This window comes from Nomascus leucogenys, chromosome 7b (assembly GCF_006542625.1).
Source record: "Nomascus leucogenys isolate Asia chromosome 7b, Asia_NLE_v1, whole genome shotgun sequence".
Classification (NCBI taxonomy): domain Eukaryota; kingdom Metazoa; phylum Chordata; class Mammalia; order Primates; family Hylobatidae; genus Nomascus; species Nomascus leucogenys.
Genome location: NC_044387.1, coordinates 9,676,326 through 9,689,119, shown reverse-complemented (window position 1 = coordinate 9,689,119; position 12,794 = coordinate 9,676,326). Strand labels below are relative to the sequence as shown.

General features: G+C 36.9%; 1 protein-coding gene across 1 annotated transcript in view; it reads right to left on the bottom strand.

The window, feature by feature from the left end:
• Positions 1 to 338: 338 nt before the first annotated feature.
• ST13 (ST13 Hsp70 interacting protein) overlaps positions 339 to 12,794 on the bottom strand; it is a 32,950-nt gene continuing 20,494 nt past the window's right edge. The window contains exons 6-12 of the mRNA XM_003264793.4: positions 10,931 to 11,015; positions 10,688 to 10,798; positions 7,679 to 7,781; positions 5,947 to 6,063; positions 4,949 to 4,997; positions 2,825 to 2,958; positions 339 to 2,415 (exon numbers count right to left, since the gene is read on the bottom strand). Coding sequence (XP_003264841.1) covers positions 2,287 to 2,415; positions 2,825 to 2,958; positions 4,949 to 4,997; positions 5,947 to 6,063; positions 7,679 to 7,781; positions 10,688 to 10,798; positions 10,931 to 11,015 — 728 coding nt within the window. The 3' untranslated portion in view covers positions 339 to 2,286. The remainder of the gene's footprint in view (positions 2,416 to 2,824; positions 2,959 to 4,948; positions 4,998 to 5,946; positions 6,064 to 7,678; positions 7,782 to 10,687; positions 10,799 to 10,930; positions 11,016 to 12,794) is intronic.

Sequence of the window (12,794 nt, the reverse complement as noted above, 5' to 3'; positions counted from 1 at the left end):
GGTGCCCAGCACCTTGCCTGGCTAATTTTTGTATTTTTAGTAGAGACGGGATTTTGCCATGTTGGCCAGGCTGGTCTTGAACTCCTGGCCTCAGATGATCTGCCTGCCTCGGCCTCCCAGAAGTGTTGGTATTACAGGTATGAGCCACTGCACCTGCCCAATATCTAGTTTGAAACTGTATGTTAAAGACAGCTAGAAATGTAACTCTATTTTTAAGCAGAAAAAAACTTCCTTCTGATAGCATCATTAGTACAAGAAAACATTTCTAGTTTAGAATATTGAGTTGAAAATTAAGAATGTATATTATGGAATTTAAAAATCTAAAAGCACAGGACACATTTTCAGAAGAGGAATTTTACTTTTACCCACTTATGGTAATATTTGCAATATTAGAATATAATTAGGTTAAATAAATCAAATAAGGAATCCAGAAGAAACTGTTCTTGAGTTAAGCCAAGCACACACTGGCAATTTCCAGAAAGGAGAACTCTACACATTAACAAAAAGAACACACAAGCTCAAATGCAAGTTTATATGATGAGTTTTTTAAAGGATTTAAAAAGCATGCTCCATCAGCATAATAGCTTTTTCTCATTTATGTAACAGATGCATTTCTGTCTGCTTGTGTACAGCAAAGGGTTAGAACCTGAATAAGCTTATTTATGATTTCAGAAATGTGCTATTTTAGAAATGTACTCCATAGAATTTACTTCACTGCTCCTACCACTGATTCTTCAAATAAGCAAAATACGGAAGGTCTTATCCCTTGAAAATGTTTTTAAACACTAGCACTTTAAATTGAAACACTGGTAGAAACGTAGCAATGTCAGGTACAATGCCTATACTTAAATCTTATTTAAAATAAGAATTGAATGCACAACAGAAAATTTATCATTTTCTTTATCATTGGAGGGGAGGGAAAGAAAGCAAGCAGAGGTGGGGATATGGTTACACTATTTAAGAGCTGAATACAAAGACAATGAGTCTTTCATAGTCTCAACTCCACAACGAGTAACTGTGGATTATCTCATTTATAATTCACATTGGATAAAAAAAAATTAGTTCCCCTCTGTGTATATCAGTTTAATTCAAACCTTATCTTCAGAATACAAAGATGAATACTATAAGATAAACTAACTGCAATAGGTATTTTCTAAGTAGAAGACCAAACACCAAAGGGAATCCCTCTTTCCAATGTCTTCTGATATGGCAAGATTTTGCCAGAATGGAAGTCTAACACTTAAATAAGCATTCTCTTGGCCAAGTAAGAAACTACAGTTGTTGTGGGTATTACCCTACAATTACCATATGTATTACATATTAAATAAAACTCAGCATTAAATATGCTTGTATAATTATGCTGTTAATGGATGATAGCAGTGATGATGCCAGTGGAAAAAGCCTGTCTTTAGCCCAAGAAAAGTAAGAGAGACAAATGTAACAAGCAGAAAGCAAACACAGAGTTGGGCAATTTTTGACTAGGAAAGAGAATTTTAAGAATAGAAATATAAAAAGAAAAGTACTACCTTATTTCCCTTACGTGGAAATAATATGAAACACTTATTAGATATACTGGACAACAAGAGAACTAAGTACTCCAACTCTACTGCAGCATTACAAAAAAAAAATCATCCCCTTCACCACAGTGTAAGATTTAAGGGCAACCTGCCCAAGGATGCATGTTATATCAAACACAGCAAGATTGCTGCTGCCCTGCCAAGTACTTCCAATCCCTACCCAGGTCCTACTGAAATACAGGTGGTCCCAATTAGTTTTACTGAAATAAATCTTTAAAGAAAAAGATAAAGCATTTAAAGAGACAAGTCAAAATGCATCAGGAACCACATATCCAACACAAACTTTATCCTCAAATGAGTTATGTTTGCCTCGCACTAATAACTTTTATTTCACTCAGAGCAGTAATCTTCCATACATAAGTATATTCCCTGCCCAGTAATTCAAAGAAAAAAAATCCAAAATGATTAGTAAAGAAAAATAGAAGAATTAACAGGCCCTTTAAATTTGTTTTAAATATTTTGAAGATTTAAAAAGTGTTTAAAGTTTGTAATTCCTAGTAGGAAAACATTATCTGAATGAATACCCTAATGGCAAACCACTGTAAAATGCTTCAGCTGCATTTAGGGGAGAGGGGTAGGGATTATCTTCAAAGCACCCCAGCTCTCTTGATGAGAAGGTCAGAGGTACACTGGTTTGTATTATTGCGACATCCATAAGGTGATCTAGGTTGCTTTTCCTTCAGCAAGGGCTTTATTTATCAGAAGGGCATTACGCTTGACCTCCAAATTTGGCTGACAATTTACTGATGAGATTCATAACCTTTGGGTTGCTCTGGTATTTTGACATATTTGCTGGGTTCTGAGCCACATCCTGGAAAGCCACCATAACTTCTGGATCCTGAAAAGAAAGGGTTTGTATTTAAAAAGTGTCCTACTGGGTCAGTAAGTTTATTATCCTAAATTCCATCTCTTATTTAGACCTGTAATTTGGTGATAGTTAAGTTAAATGGCATTTAGAAGTATCAAAATCAAGCTGAGTTATGTCATGTCACTGTATGATGAAAAAAGCACAATTTTGATACAAAGAAAAGGACAACTGCATATAATTGCCAATTGTTACTAAGTATTTCCTAGTTTTAAAAATTTAAGTTACTCACTCTGCATAAAGAAAATAAATGTCACTCCTGCATAATTATTTGGTAACTGTGATAAATAAAAAATAGCTACGAGAGTAACCTTTGTCTCCACACAGAATTATGAAAGAATTGCCTTGATACAAAGTCCAAAGTTTTTCTTCCAAGTCTTACCTGCATGGCTGCAAGAACCTCTGGATCACTAAGAATTTCATTGAGTCCAGGCATTCCAGCCATTCCAGGCATGCCCCCTCCCATTCCAGGCATTCCTCCAGGAAAATTACCAGGCATTCCCCCAGGAAAGCCACCTGTAATAAAAAATGAATAGACACTAATCATACTCCCAAATATTCCGACACAGTATTTCATCCACAAAAAGTACAGGTTAAAAGAATAAGGGTGCCACTAAGCACAAAGTAATCTGAAGAGTCTGAAAATTCTAATCAGACTGCAACAAGACACAAGTTATAGCTTCTAATTATCTCTTTAAAAACAAGGCTGTAAATCAGACTTTGTTACCTCCTGGATTAACCTTTTTCTAGTAATAACACTGTTGTTTATTTTTGTTTGTTTTGAGACATCTTGCTCTGTTGCCCAGGCTAGAGTGCAGTGGTGCCATCTTGGCTGACTGCAACCTCTGCCTCACAGGTTTAAGCAATTCTCCTGCCTCAGCCTTCCGAGTAGCTGAGACTACAGGCACACACCACCATGCCTAATTTTTATATTTTTAGTAGAGACAGGGTTTCATCATGTTGGCCGGGCCGCTCTTGAACTCCTGACCCCAGGTGATCTGCCTGCCTCAACCTCCCAAAATGCTGGGATTACCAGTGTGAGCCACCATGCTCAGCAACTTTTTTCTAGTAATAACACTGTTAAAAGACTAATCTCACCTTAAAAACAGTCATCTAACAGTTCCTTAGATTATAAAGCTAGTCATTTTGATCATCTTTCAACTCTCCATTCTTGGAATATTTGTCTGTTTCAATTTAAAATTAATTCATACGAGTTTAGTTTAGGTTTTTGTTTCAACTATACTCATCTAGCATAGACCTTCCTTCAGTTAAGGACTACCTTAAAAGGCTTGTTTATCTGTTGATTTTTCATTTCCATCTCAAAATAAAAATTCTCTGAAAGTGAAACTGGAAACCTGGATTTTTAACAAGAATTCCTGGTGCTTCTTTACAGAGAATAATGCTCTAGCAAAAAGGATTTTATTCTCCCAGTATAATTTGTTAGATTATAAACCCAAATAATCTACTGTTCTTCAGTATCACAAATCTGTATGTCTACTGGAGATATTCTAAAACTACAAATAATAATATAGAGAAAGATAACATTAATGTATTCTACAAAGGGTCACTGTAAGTAAAGCCATTTTAAAGAAGGAAACACATGATAAAGTCATTTCTACCTGCTTCAACAGTAATTAAAACATGGCCATTAATAACTAACAATCACAGATGAAGAAATCTAAGGGGACTGACCATAAAACAACTTCTAACTTCTCTTGCTGCCCCTACTTATCCCAATGCTTTGAAAAATTAGTGCCTACCCGTAACAAAATTACTGACCCAAAGCTTGTCTAATCTAAATAAAATGTACATAACAGAAAATTATCTCTAGTACTAGCCCAACATTAGCAGTCAATTTCTAAAACAAAGGTATGTGACAATAAGATTATTTATATTTTAAATAGGAAGTAAACTATGAGCTAAATTTAATTTCTTGCTTTTTCTTCAAACAGCAGGTCATCCTCAGTATTTGTTCTAGGTTTGTTTTCTGTTGCTGTGCACATACTCTTTCAGAATAAAGGCTAGATTTTCTAGCGTCAGATCATGCAACTAAGTTCTAACCAATGACATATAAGCATACGTAGCCTCTAAAGAGAAAGCTAGTTACCATTAAACAACTGGAGACAGCTGTTTAAAAAACAAAAAATTAAGTCTTGTTCTGGTCTTTATAAAATTCCACACTGTCGTAATCAGGAAGTACTCAATAAATCTTCTGCGTGCCTTTTCCGTCTCTTCTATCTCCGTGTTAGTCCTGTCCTCTGGTATTCAAAGATTTGCCTCACTAGCAATTTCTGATCACATTTGAAAGAAAAATATGCTATTTTTACACTGGACAAAAAACATCATTTTTATGCCTAATAATTCCATCATTTCTTTTACCTAGGTTCTTCATATCACTGTATAAGAGAACAAAATCAGAGTATCACTTTATAATAAATATTAAGTATTATATTAAAATATCACTGTATAATAAAACAAAACAGTTTTAACTTTTCTTTAAATATACCTGGAAAAGAGCCATACTGAGCTCCTGACTGTCGTCTGGCTTCTTCCTCCTTTGATTAAAAAAAAAAAAAAAAAAAGGAAATAAATTATATAATAGAAGAAGAAATAAGTGCTGTCCATGCAAGACCATGAAAAAAATTGTAAAATAACCTAGTAGATGGCAATACTGAACTAAAGGATATACTCCATACCCCCTTCAAACATTTTTTCCAACTGGATTCTCAGTGGGCATTATTCTCGGTAATAATTTCAGGTAAAGTGTTTTACTTCTACTCTGGAAACAAGCAAACCTGGAAAACAATTTACAGTACTAATATGAAAACTCTAAATTCATCCTGGTTTTAAAACACCCATAGGGAAGGACATGGCTAGATTACCAAGACTACCATGACTTTTGTTTCCTAGGTGCATCTTTTCCATTACTCTCCCTACATAATACAAATGTAGATTTATTGATTTGTTTTTGCTGCTTTTTAAAAGAGAAAATGAACCTCCCACTGCAGCCTCCCAAAGAGCGGGGACTATAGGCACTTGCCACCTTGCCCTGCTAGAATCAATTTTAAATAGCACAATTTTGATACAAAGAAAAGGACAACTGGATATAATTGCCAATTGTTAAATAGCAATTTTAAATAGCAACACATTCACTGTTGGAAGAGAGGAGGAATCACAAATTTAATTAATCTGGCCAAGCATCCTCAAAAGATCAAACAATAATACTGTCACATTTCAATTACTTGACCTGGAAAAACTCCTGATTTTATAAAAACACAAACAAGAATATAAAATGATGAAATAAAAGCTCACTGAATAATTTAAGACTAAAAACGTCCCCAAAATTAGACACAGTGAAAGGAGACTCCTTATAAGTAATATCATTACTCTATAGAACTGTAGCCAGCATTAAATAAAAGAGCCAGGAATTAGAATTTTAGTGTCCTAAAACCTCTATCTAATTTGCTGTGTTTTCCTTTCATGGCTTAGCTATAGGGAATTTACCCTCTGGGCTCTCTCATGCTCTTCTCGAGCCTTCTTAACTCGTTCTATTCTTTCTTTGATCTCTCGTTCTTCACGTTTTCGCTCATACTTTCTCCGATGTTCTGCAATTTTCTGTGCCTAGAAAAAAGAGCCACAGCAAAATAAGCTTGCTCCAAAAGCTGAATAATGTCAACACAAATATTCTTTGTAGAGAGATGTTTAATTCAACATGCAGTTCAGAAAAATGACAGATCTGTCTTGTAGAAAAAGACCTAACACAAGGTAAGCCTTTAAAAAAACCAACCTCAACTGCATGAGGCACTGTAAAACAGAGTAAAGGGGCCTGGGACTTGAAGTTAGAAATGTTATAATCTCAAACAATTAAGCTCAAAGATTAACAAATAGGTTTCTAAGTGTATGACAATTCTTGCCTGCTAGTTTCTATCAGATACACATTGTTTAGGTTTCAGAAGGACAGCTGAGTTCGGTAGGAAGAGTATTATTATGGATGTCTGCCATGGGAAGGCAGAGACTGGGAACACATATCCCAAGTATATGCCATAGCATATTTAAGTTTCTGTATCCATAAAATAGGAGAGGAAGAAATATTTAGTATTATCAAATTGCTATAGGGATTGAGAGGGAAAAATGTAAATATGTGTGCCAGACACTAGTAAGTAGTATCAAATAAATGCTCTGGATCTATTATTTCCTCAGAGTAAAATACATTTAAGAGATTCAAATTCAACTGTCACTTTAGCTTGTTTACACTTTGCTGACAAAGATACAACTTTGCCCTATTTTAAGAAAACAGAAAACCAAATGAACTCTCTGGCAGTAAATAATTAAATTCAATACAATTTCCACTATCTTAAAATCTCTGAGAGTAAATTTTTGACAGTTGAACTTCCCACAAAATGAAGGATTTACCATGTAAACACATTAAAATTATTTTAACCAACAATTTTAGAGAAAAATCATCCTTAAAAGCTGGAATGTTCTACCTTTGGGATTCAATATTATTATTTTTAAAAGATTGAAACTTCTTTGTTTTATTAAGACAGCCTCGCTCTGTCACCCAGGCTGGAGTGCTGTGGCATGATCTTGGCTCACTGCAACCTTCCACCTCCCAGGTTCAAGTGATTCTCCTGCCTCAGCCTCCCGAGTAGCTGGGACTACGTAGGCGCATGCCACCACACCTGGCTAATTTTTTGTATTTTTAGTACAGACAGGGTTTCACTGTGTTGGCCAGGCTGGTCTTGAACTCCGGACCTCATGATCCACCCGCCTCGGCCTCCCAAAGTGCTGGGATTACAGGCATGAGCCACCGCGCCTGGCCGGAAAGACTGAAACTTCTTAAGTTCCACAAGGCCTTCTTGCCTTATAAAGTGGTTGTATACACCTATTATATATAAGGACACATCAGATTCAATCTTGGGTAATGCTAATTATAGATTTTCCATTTGTTTCCTTGTTGTAAACCTGATACCCCTTTTCTAATTTTCTGGTTGTAATTCCACTGCAGGCTTCCAAACAAAGTAACAGAGTTTGCTCTAATAATGCATGAGAAATGAAAGCATGAAAACCTAATGAGATCTCCAGAGTTGAGCACAAACTTCAGCAATTACAGATTATACCTTCCAATGGTTTGTTTCTTTGCCTGTTTTTCAGAAGAATTACGACTGTCAGGGGCTAAGCACTAAAGCGATGGAGTATTAAACTAATGACTTTCCCTTTCTCTACTTTGACATACCCTAGGTTGAACTTCTTTCAGCATTGCACTAGCATCTTCATCATAATCCAATTTACAGGCAAGGGCAAGATCATGGGCTGCTTCTTCCCAGTGGCCTAGAAGTCTGAAACAGATTTACACTCATTTTAGGAGCCTTTTATACATATTCACCTATGTGGCATGATATCTTTCTTCCTTACAAAAAAGGATTGTTCTAAAACAGGCTTCAGTTAAATATTAACTATAAACTTTCACCAACCAATTCAATTACTATATCCCACTTTAGTTAACTCTGTAAAAACCTGAAAACATTTAAATTTCCTCTATTTAAAGCTGCTTTTCTACTAAAAGCTAAAAAACAAACAATCTTTCTTAATTCAGAATATCGTAATTTTCTAAGAAGTATGTAGAGCAGTAACTTTCAACTCATCCAAACCAGGACTAACATAATGTGTTAGCTTTTGGCTACCTTCTATGTAAGACAGAAGAGAAAATAATACATGTGTACAGGCTTTACGAAAAACACAGAACAAGTAAACCAGACACTAAAGGTTGGTGAGAGTAGGTGAGAATGGGGCAGAGGAGACAGCAACGAAAATTGAGAATTCTCTGCGTATACCTTTTAACTCAGGTGTAACTCTTCAAACATTTAAATGCTTTACATACTCAAAATATAAAATCAGAAAAATGGAAATAAAGCAAATCCTAAACCTGAATACAAACAGAAATAAGAAGCTGTGCGGCTGGGCGTGGTGGCTCACGTCTGTAATCCCAGCACTTTGGGAGGCCAAGGTAGGCAGATCGCAAGGTCAGGAGATCAAGACCATCCTAGCTAACGTGGTGAAACCCCATCTCTACTAAAAATACAAAAAATTAACCAGGCGTGGTGGCAGGCGCCTGTAGTCCCAGCTACTCGGGAGGCTGGGGCAGGAGAATGGCGTGAACCCAAGAGGCGGAGATTGCAGTGAGCCGAGATCGCGCCACTGCACTCTAGCTTGGGTGAGAGGAAGACTCCGTCTCAAAAAAAAAAAAAAACAAAAAAACTGTGGCTAGGCGCGATGGCTCATGCCGGTTATCCTAGTACTTTGTGAGGCTTAGGCTGGTGGATCACCTGAGGTCAGGAGTTGAAGACCAGCCTGGCCAACATGGCAAAACCCCATCTCTAAAATAAAAAATTTGCCAGACATGGTAGCGCACACCTGTAATCCCAGCTACTTGGGAGGCTGAGGCAGGAGAACTGCTTGAGCCCGGGGTGGGGTGGGGTGGGGTGGGGTGGGGGCCGGGGGTGCAGTGAGCCGAGATCGCACCACTTCACTCCAGCCTGGGTGAAAGAGCAAAATGCCTCAAAAAAAAAAAAAAAAAAAAAAAAATGTGTATTGCATTAACAACATAAGCTACACAGAAAAAAATGAATTCAAGTAACTTTTCCTACAGTTATCTTGACTGTAAATTTCAAGTGGGATATATATTCTAAGAATAAGAACATCCTTGGGTCACACCTATAATCCCAATGCTTTGGGAGGGGAAGGAGGGCAGATCACTTGAGGCCAGGAGTTTGAGAATAGCCTGGCTAACGGGCGAAACCCCCTCCCTACCAAAAATACAACACATTAGCTGGGCATGGTGGGGCGCGACTGTAAGTAATCCCAGCTACTCAGGAGGCTGACTGAGGCAGGATAATCACTTGAACATGAGAGGTGAAGGTTGCAGTGAGCCAAGATCGCACCACTGCACTCCAGCCTGGGCGACAGAGCGAGACTCTGTGTAGAAACAAAAGACAAAGCAAAACAAAAACGTCCCAAAAAACCTTCAAACTTTACTTAAGAGTGTATATTGTTTTTAAGGTATTATAATTCTGAAACAGTTTTATGTATATCACAGCATTATAGCAAGTAAATGTAAAACTAGGACAAAAATTTTTACCACATAAGTGTTAAAAATACAAACTAAAAGGTAAAACATTTAATGTTAAATTTTAATAGAAAATATCAGTATAAACTCATAATTTCAAGAATTTTCCTTAAATTCATGATTTTTAAAATATTTTTTCTAGCTGTTCATTGAAACGACAGTACATACCAGAAGCAATGAACACACACAGTGATCAAATCTTAGTTTCCGCTATAATGAACCATGATTTTCCACAGAAATGGCTTATTTTCAGTCTGAGACAAGCAAAGCACAAGATGAGCCAATGCTGTCTTGTATTAGAAGGGAAAGAAATACTTGGACTAATAGGATTTCAAAAGGATCAACAGCAATGCATGGGCTTTTCCTGTGCTGACACAGCATTAATAAATTTTATTTCAACTTTTAATGTTTATCTTTAACATGTGTCATAAAATCCACTAGAGCTACTCTGAGTCAGCTAATACAGCTGTCCTAAAAACACATCCGTCTTTATCTCCATCCACATTTGAGCCCTTTCAACCCATGTAACATGTGAAAGTCACTGAACGCTTCATCCCCAAGATACAAATATTCCTAAGTTTTGCTGCAAGGTGTAATTACTAATCTGGGTTAAATTCACCTCTTTATGCCCCCCCGTCCTTTTCCTAATTTTTCAGGTGGCCTAGCAGTGACTGAAGTAGTTTCAGGCTGGCATACTCCTTCTTCTATAACACATTGGTAGTTCAATGCTAACTTACAGAGTCTGAAAGTAAGAGAAAATTTGTAAGGACACTGATAAAAGATCATTCTTTCTTTTCCTGGAATTAACTTTAAGTAAAAATCCTTACCTTATATTTGGCCATATGTAGTCAAAAACTGGTAAAAGTAACTTTATTTGAATGAAAAAAATGAAAATACTTTTTATTTCTTCCTTCCTATATTCTCATTTCTTTTTTTAAATTTCTTTTTCTTTTGCCTTTTAAGCAGCTGTCTACAAGCTATCCTCACTTCTTGATACTAAGTACATACTAATTTGAAAATTAAGTCATTAGGAACTTTTGTGTTTTTGTTTAAACAAAGCATCTTAAAACATCAGATTTAAATGTAGAGTTCTGAAAATAATTAAATTCAATTATTTACCTGTGTGCTTTCCCCCGCCACTTGTAAGGCTGAGCTGAATCAGGATTTATTTCAATGGCTCTGTCACAGTCTCGGATGGCAGCATTTGGCTTCTGTAATTTGACGAAGACACTGAAAAATAAGTGTGTTATTAAAAAGTATTTATTTTAGTAAAAGTTTTGGGATCAACACAGAAGCACTTCTATTTAAACAAATGTGCAGAAATTATTTGCCAGGGGATGCTTTTCTGTTTAGAGTTCTCACCTGGCCCTCTTGGCATACAAAATGGCCAAGCGAGGATTCAGCTTGATGGCATCTGTGAATAAGTCAATGGCTTTCTGGAGTTCACCTAAAGTGAAACAAAAGTTATCGAGAAATATTCAGAGGATAAAAATATTAATACAAAGTTTTGATCTGTTATCCAGTTGTCTTTTACATTTTTCTTTTAATCAAGTAAAAATAAAAAAAGACAACTAAGTTATACAAAAACTGGCTCTTGAAAGCAAATCTTACCACACCTATACTGTAACTCACGAGGTAAGACAATTTCTGGGTACATAAGCCCCTAACTAACAATAGAATAGCACATTCTTAGTATGACCCTTATTGATCTTGTTTAAGGAAAAAGTAGACGGGCACGGTGGCTCACGCCTGTAATCCCAGTACTTTGGGAGGACGAGGCAGGCAGCTCATGAGGTCAGGAGATCGAGACCATCCTGGCTAACACGGTCAAACCCCGTCTCTACTAAAAAATACAAAAAATTAGCTGGGCGTGGGGGCAGGCACCTGTAGTCCCAGCTACTTGGGAGGCTGAGGAATGGCGCCAACCCAGGAGGCGGAGCTTGCAGTGAGGCAAGATCACGCCACTGCACTCCAGCCTGGACAACAGAGCGTGACTCCATCTCAAAAAACTAAAAATAAAAGAAAAAAAAGAAAAAAGTAAAAAGATAAAATCAATTTAAAGGATAAGGTAAAATAATTTTATTCCATTGACTTTCTTTTATCCATTAAATTAAAAAGATAAAATTAAGCTTAGAAAGGAAAAGGAACCCATGCTAACTTCACAGGGCTGATTTTAAAAGAAAACAACAATATGCTTATTATTTGAATTCAAAGAAATGGCACAAAAATTCAAGACAACTAGAATTCATAAGACCATAACCTATACTTTAATTCATTGTGTCCTATTCTCATAGTTAGCTTCTTTACTAATCCCTTAAGTCATTCGACAAATAAAACACCCTATAGAATCAGAACAGTTCTTTGCACAAAGTCTAAATCTTGGGGAGGCAAAACAAATACAGAATTTTTTTTAAGAGACAGGGTCTAACTGTCACATAGGCTAGAGTACAGTGGCATGATCATAGCTCATAGGCTGAAGTGATCATCCCACCTCAGCTTCCTGAGTAGCTGGGAATACAGGCCCACAACAGTAAACCTAGCTAATTAAAAAAAATTTTTTAGAGACTGGGCCTCACTGTGTCACCTAGGCTGCTCTCGAACTCCTGAGCTCCAGTGTGATCCCCCCAACTCAGCCTTCTGAATAGCTGGGATTACCACTGTGCCAGGCCAAACACAGAAATCTTAAAATAAATGTCACAATTCACTGTGAAAGATACTTAGCCAGTTAGCAAATGAGTAAAGGACTTGAAAAGAACTCACGAAAACAACACAGAAAAATGCTCAGTCTTATTAATTACTACTACAGGTATCGATTATAGGTAATTACACTTAAATGTCTAATAAACAACTCAGACCTACCATGTTCAAAACCTAAATTTATGACAGGATCTCGGCCAGGCACAGTGGCTCACGCCTGTAATCTCGGCACTTTGGGAGGCCAAGGCAGGTGGATCACCTGAGGTCGGGAGTTCAAGACCAGCCTGACCAACATGGAGAAATACCGAGACCAGCCTGACCAACATGGAGAAACCCCGTCTCTACTAAAAATATAAAATTAACCGCATATGGTGGCGCATGCCTGTAATCCCAGCTACTCGGGAAGCTGAGGCAGGAGAATTGTTTGAACCCTGGAGGCGGAGGTTGCGGTGAGCCAAGATCATGCCATTGCACTCTAGTCTGGGCAACGAGACTGAAACTCCGTCTCAAAAAAAAAAAAAAACGATCT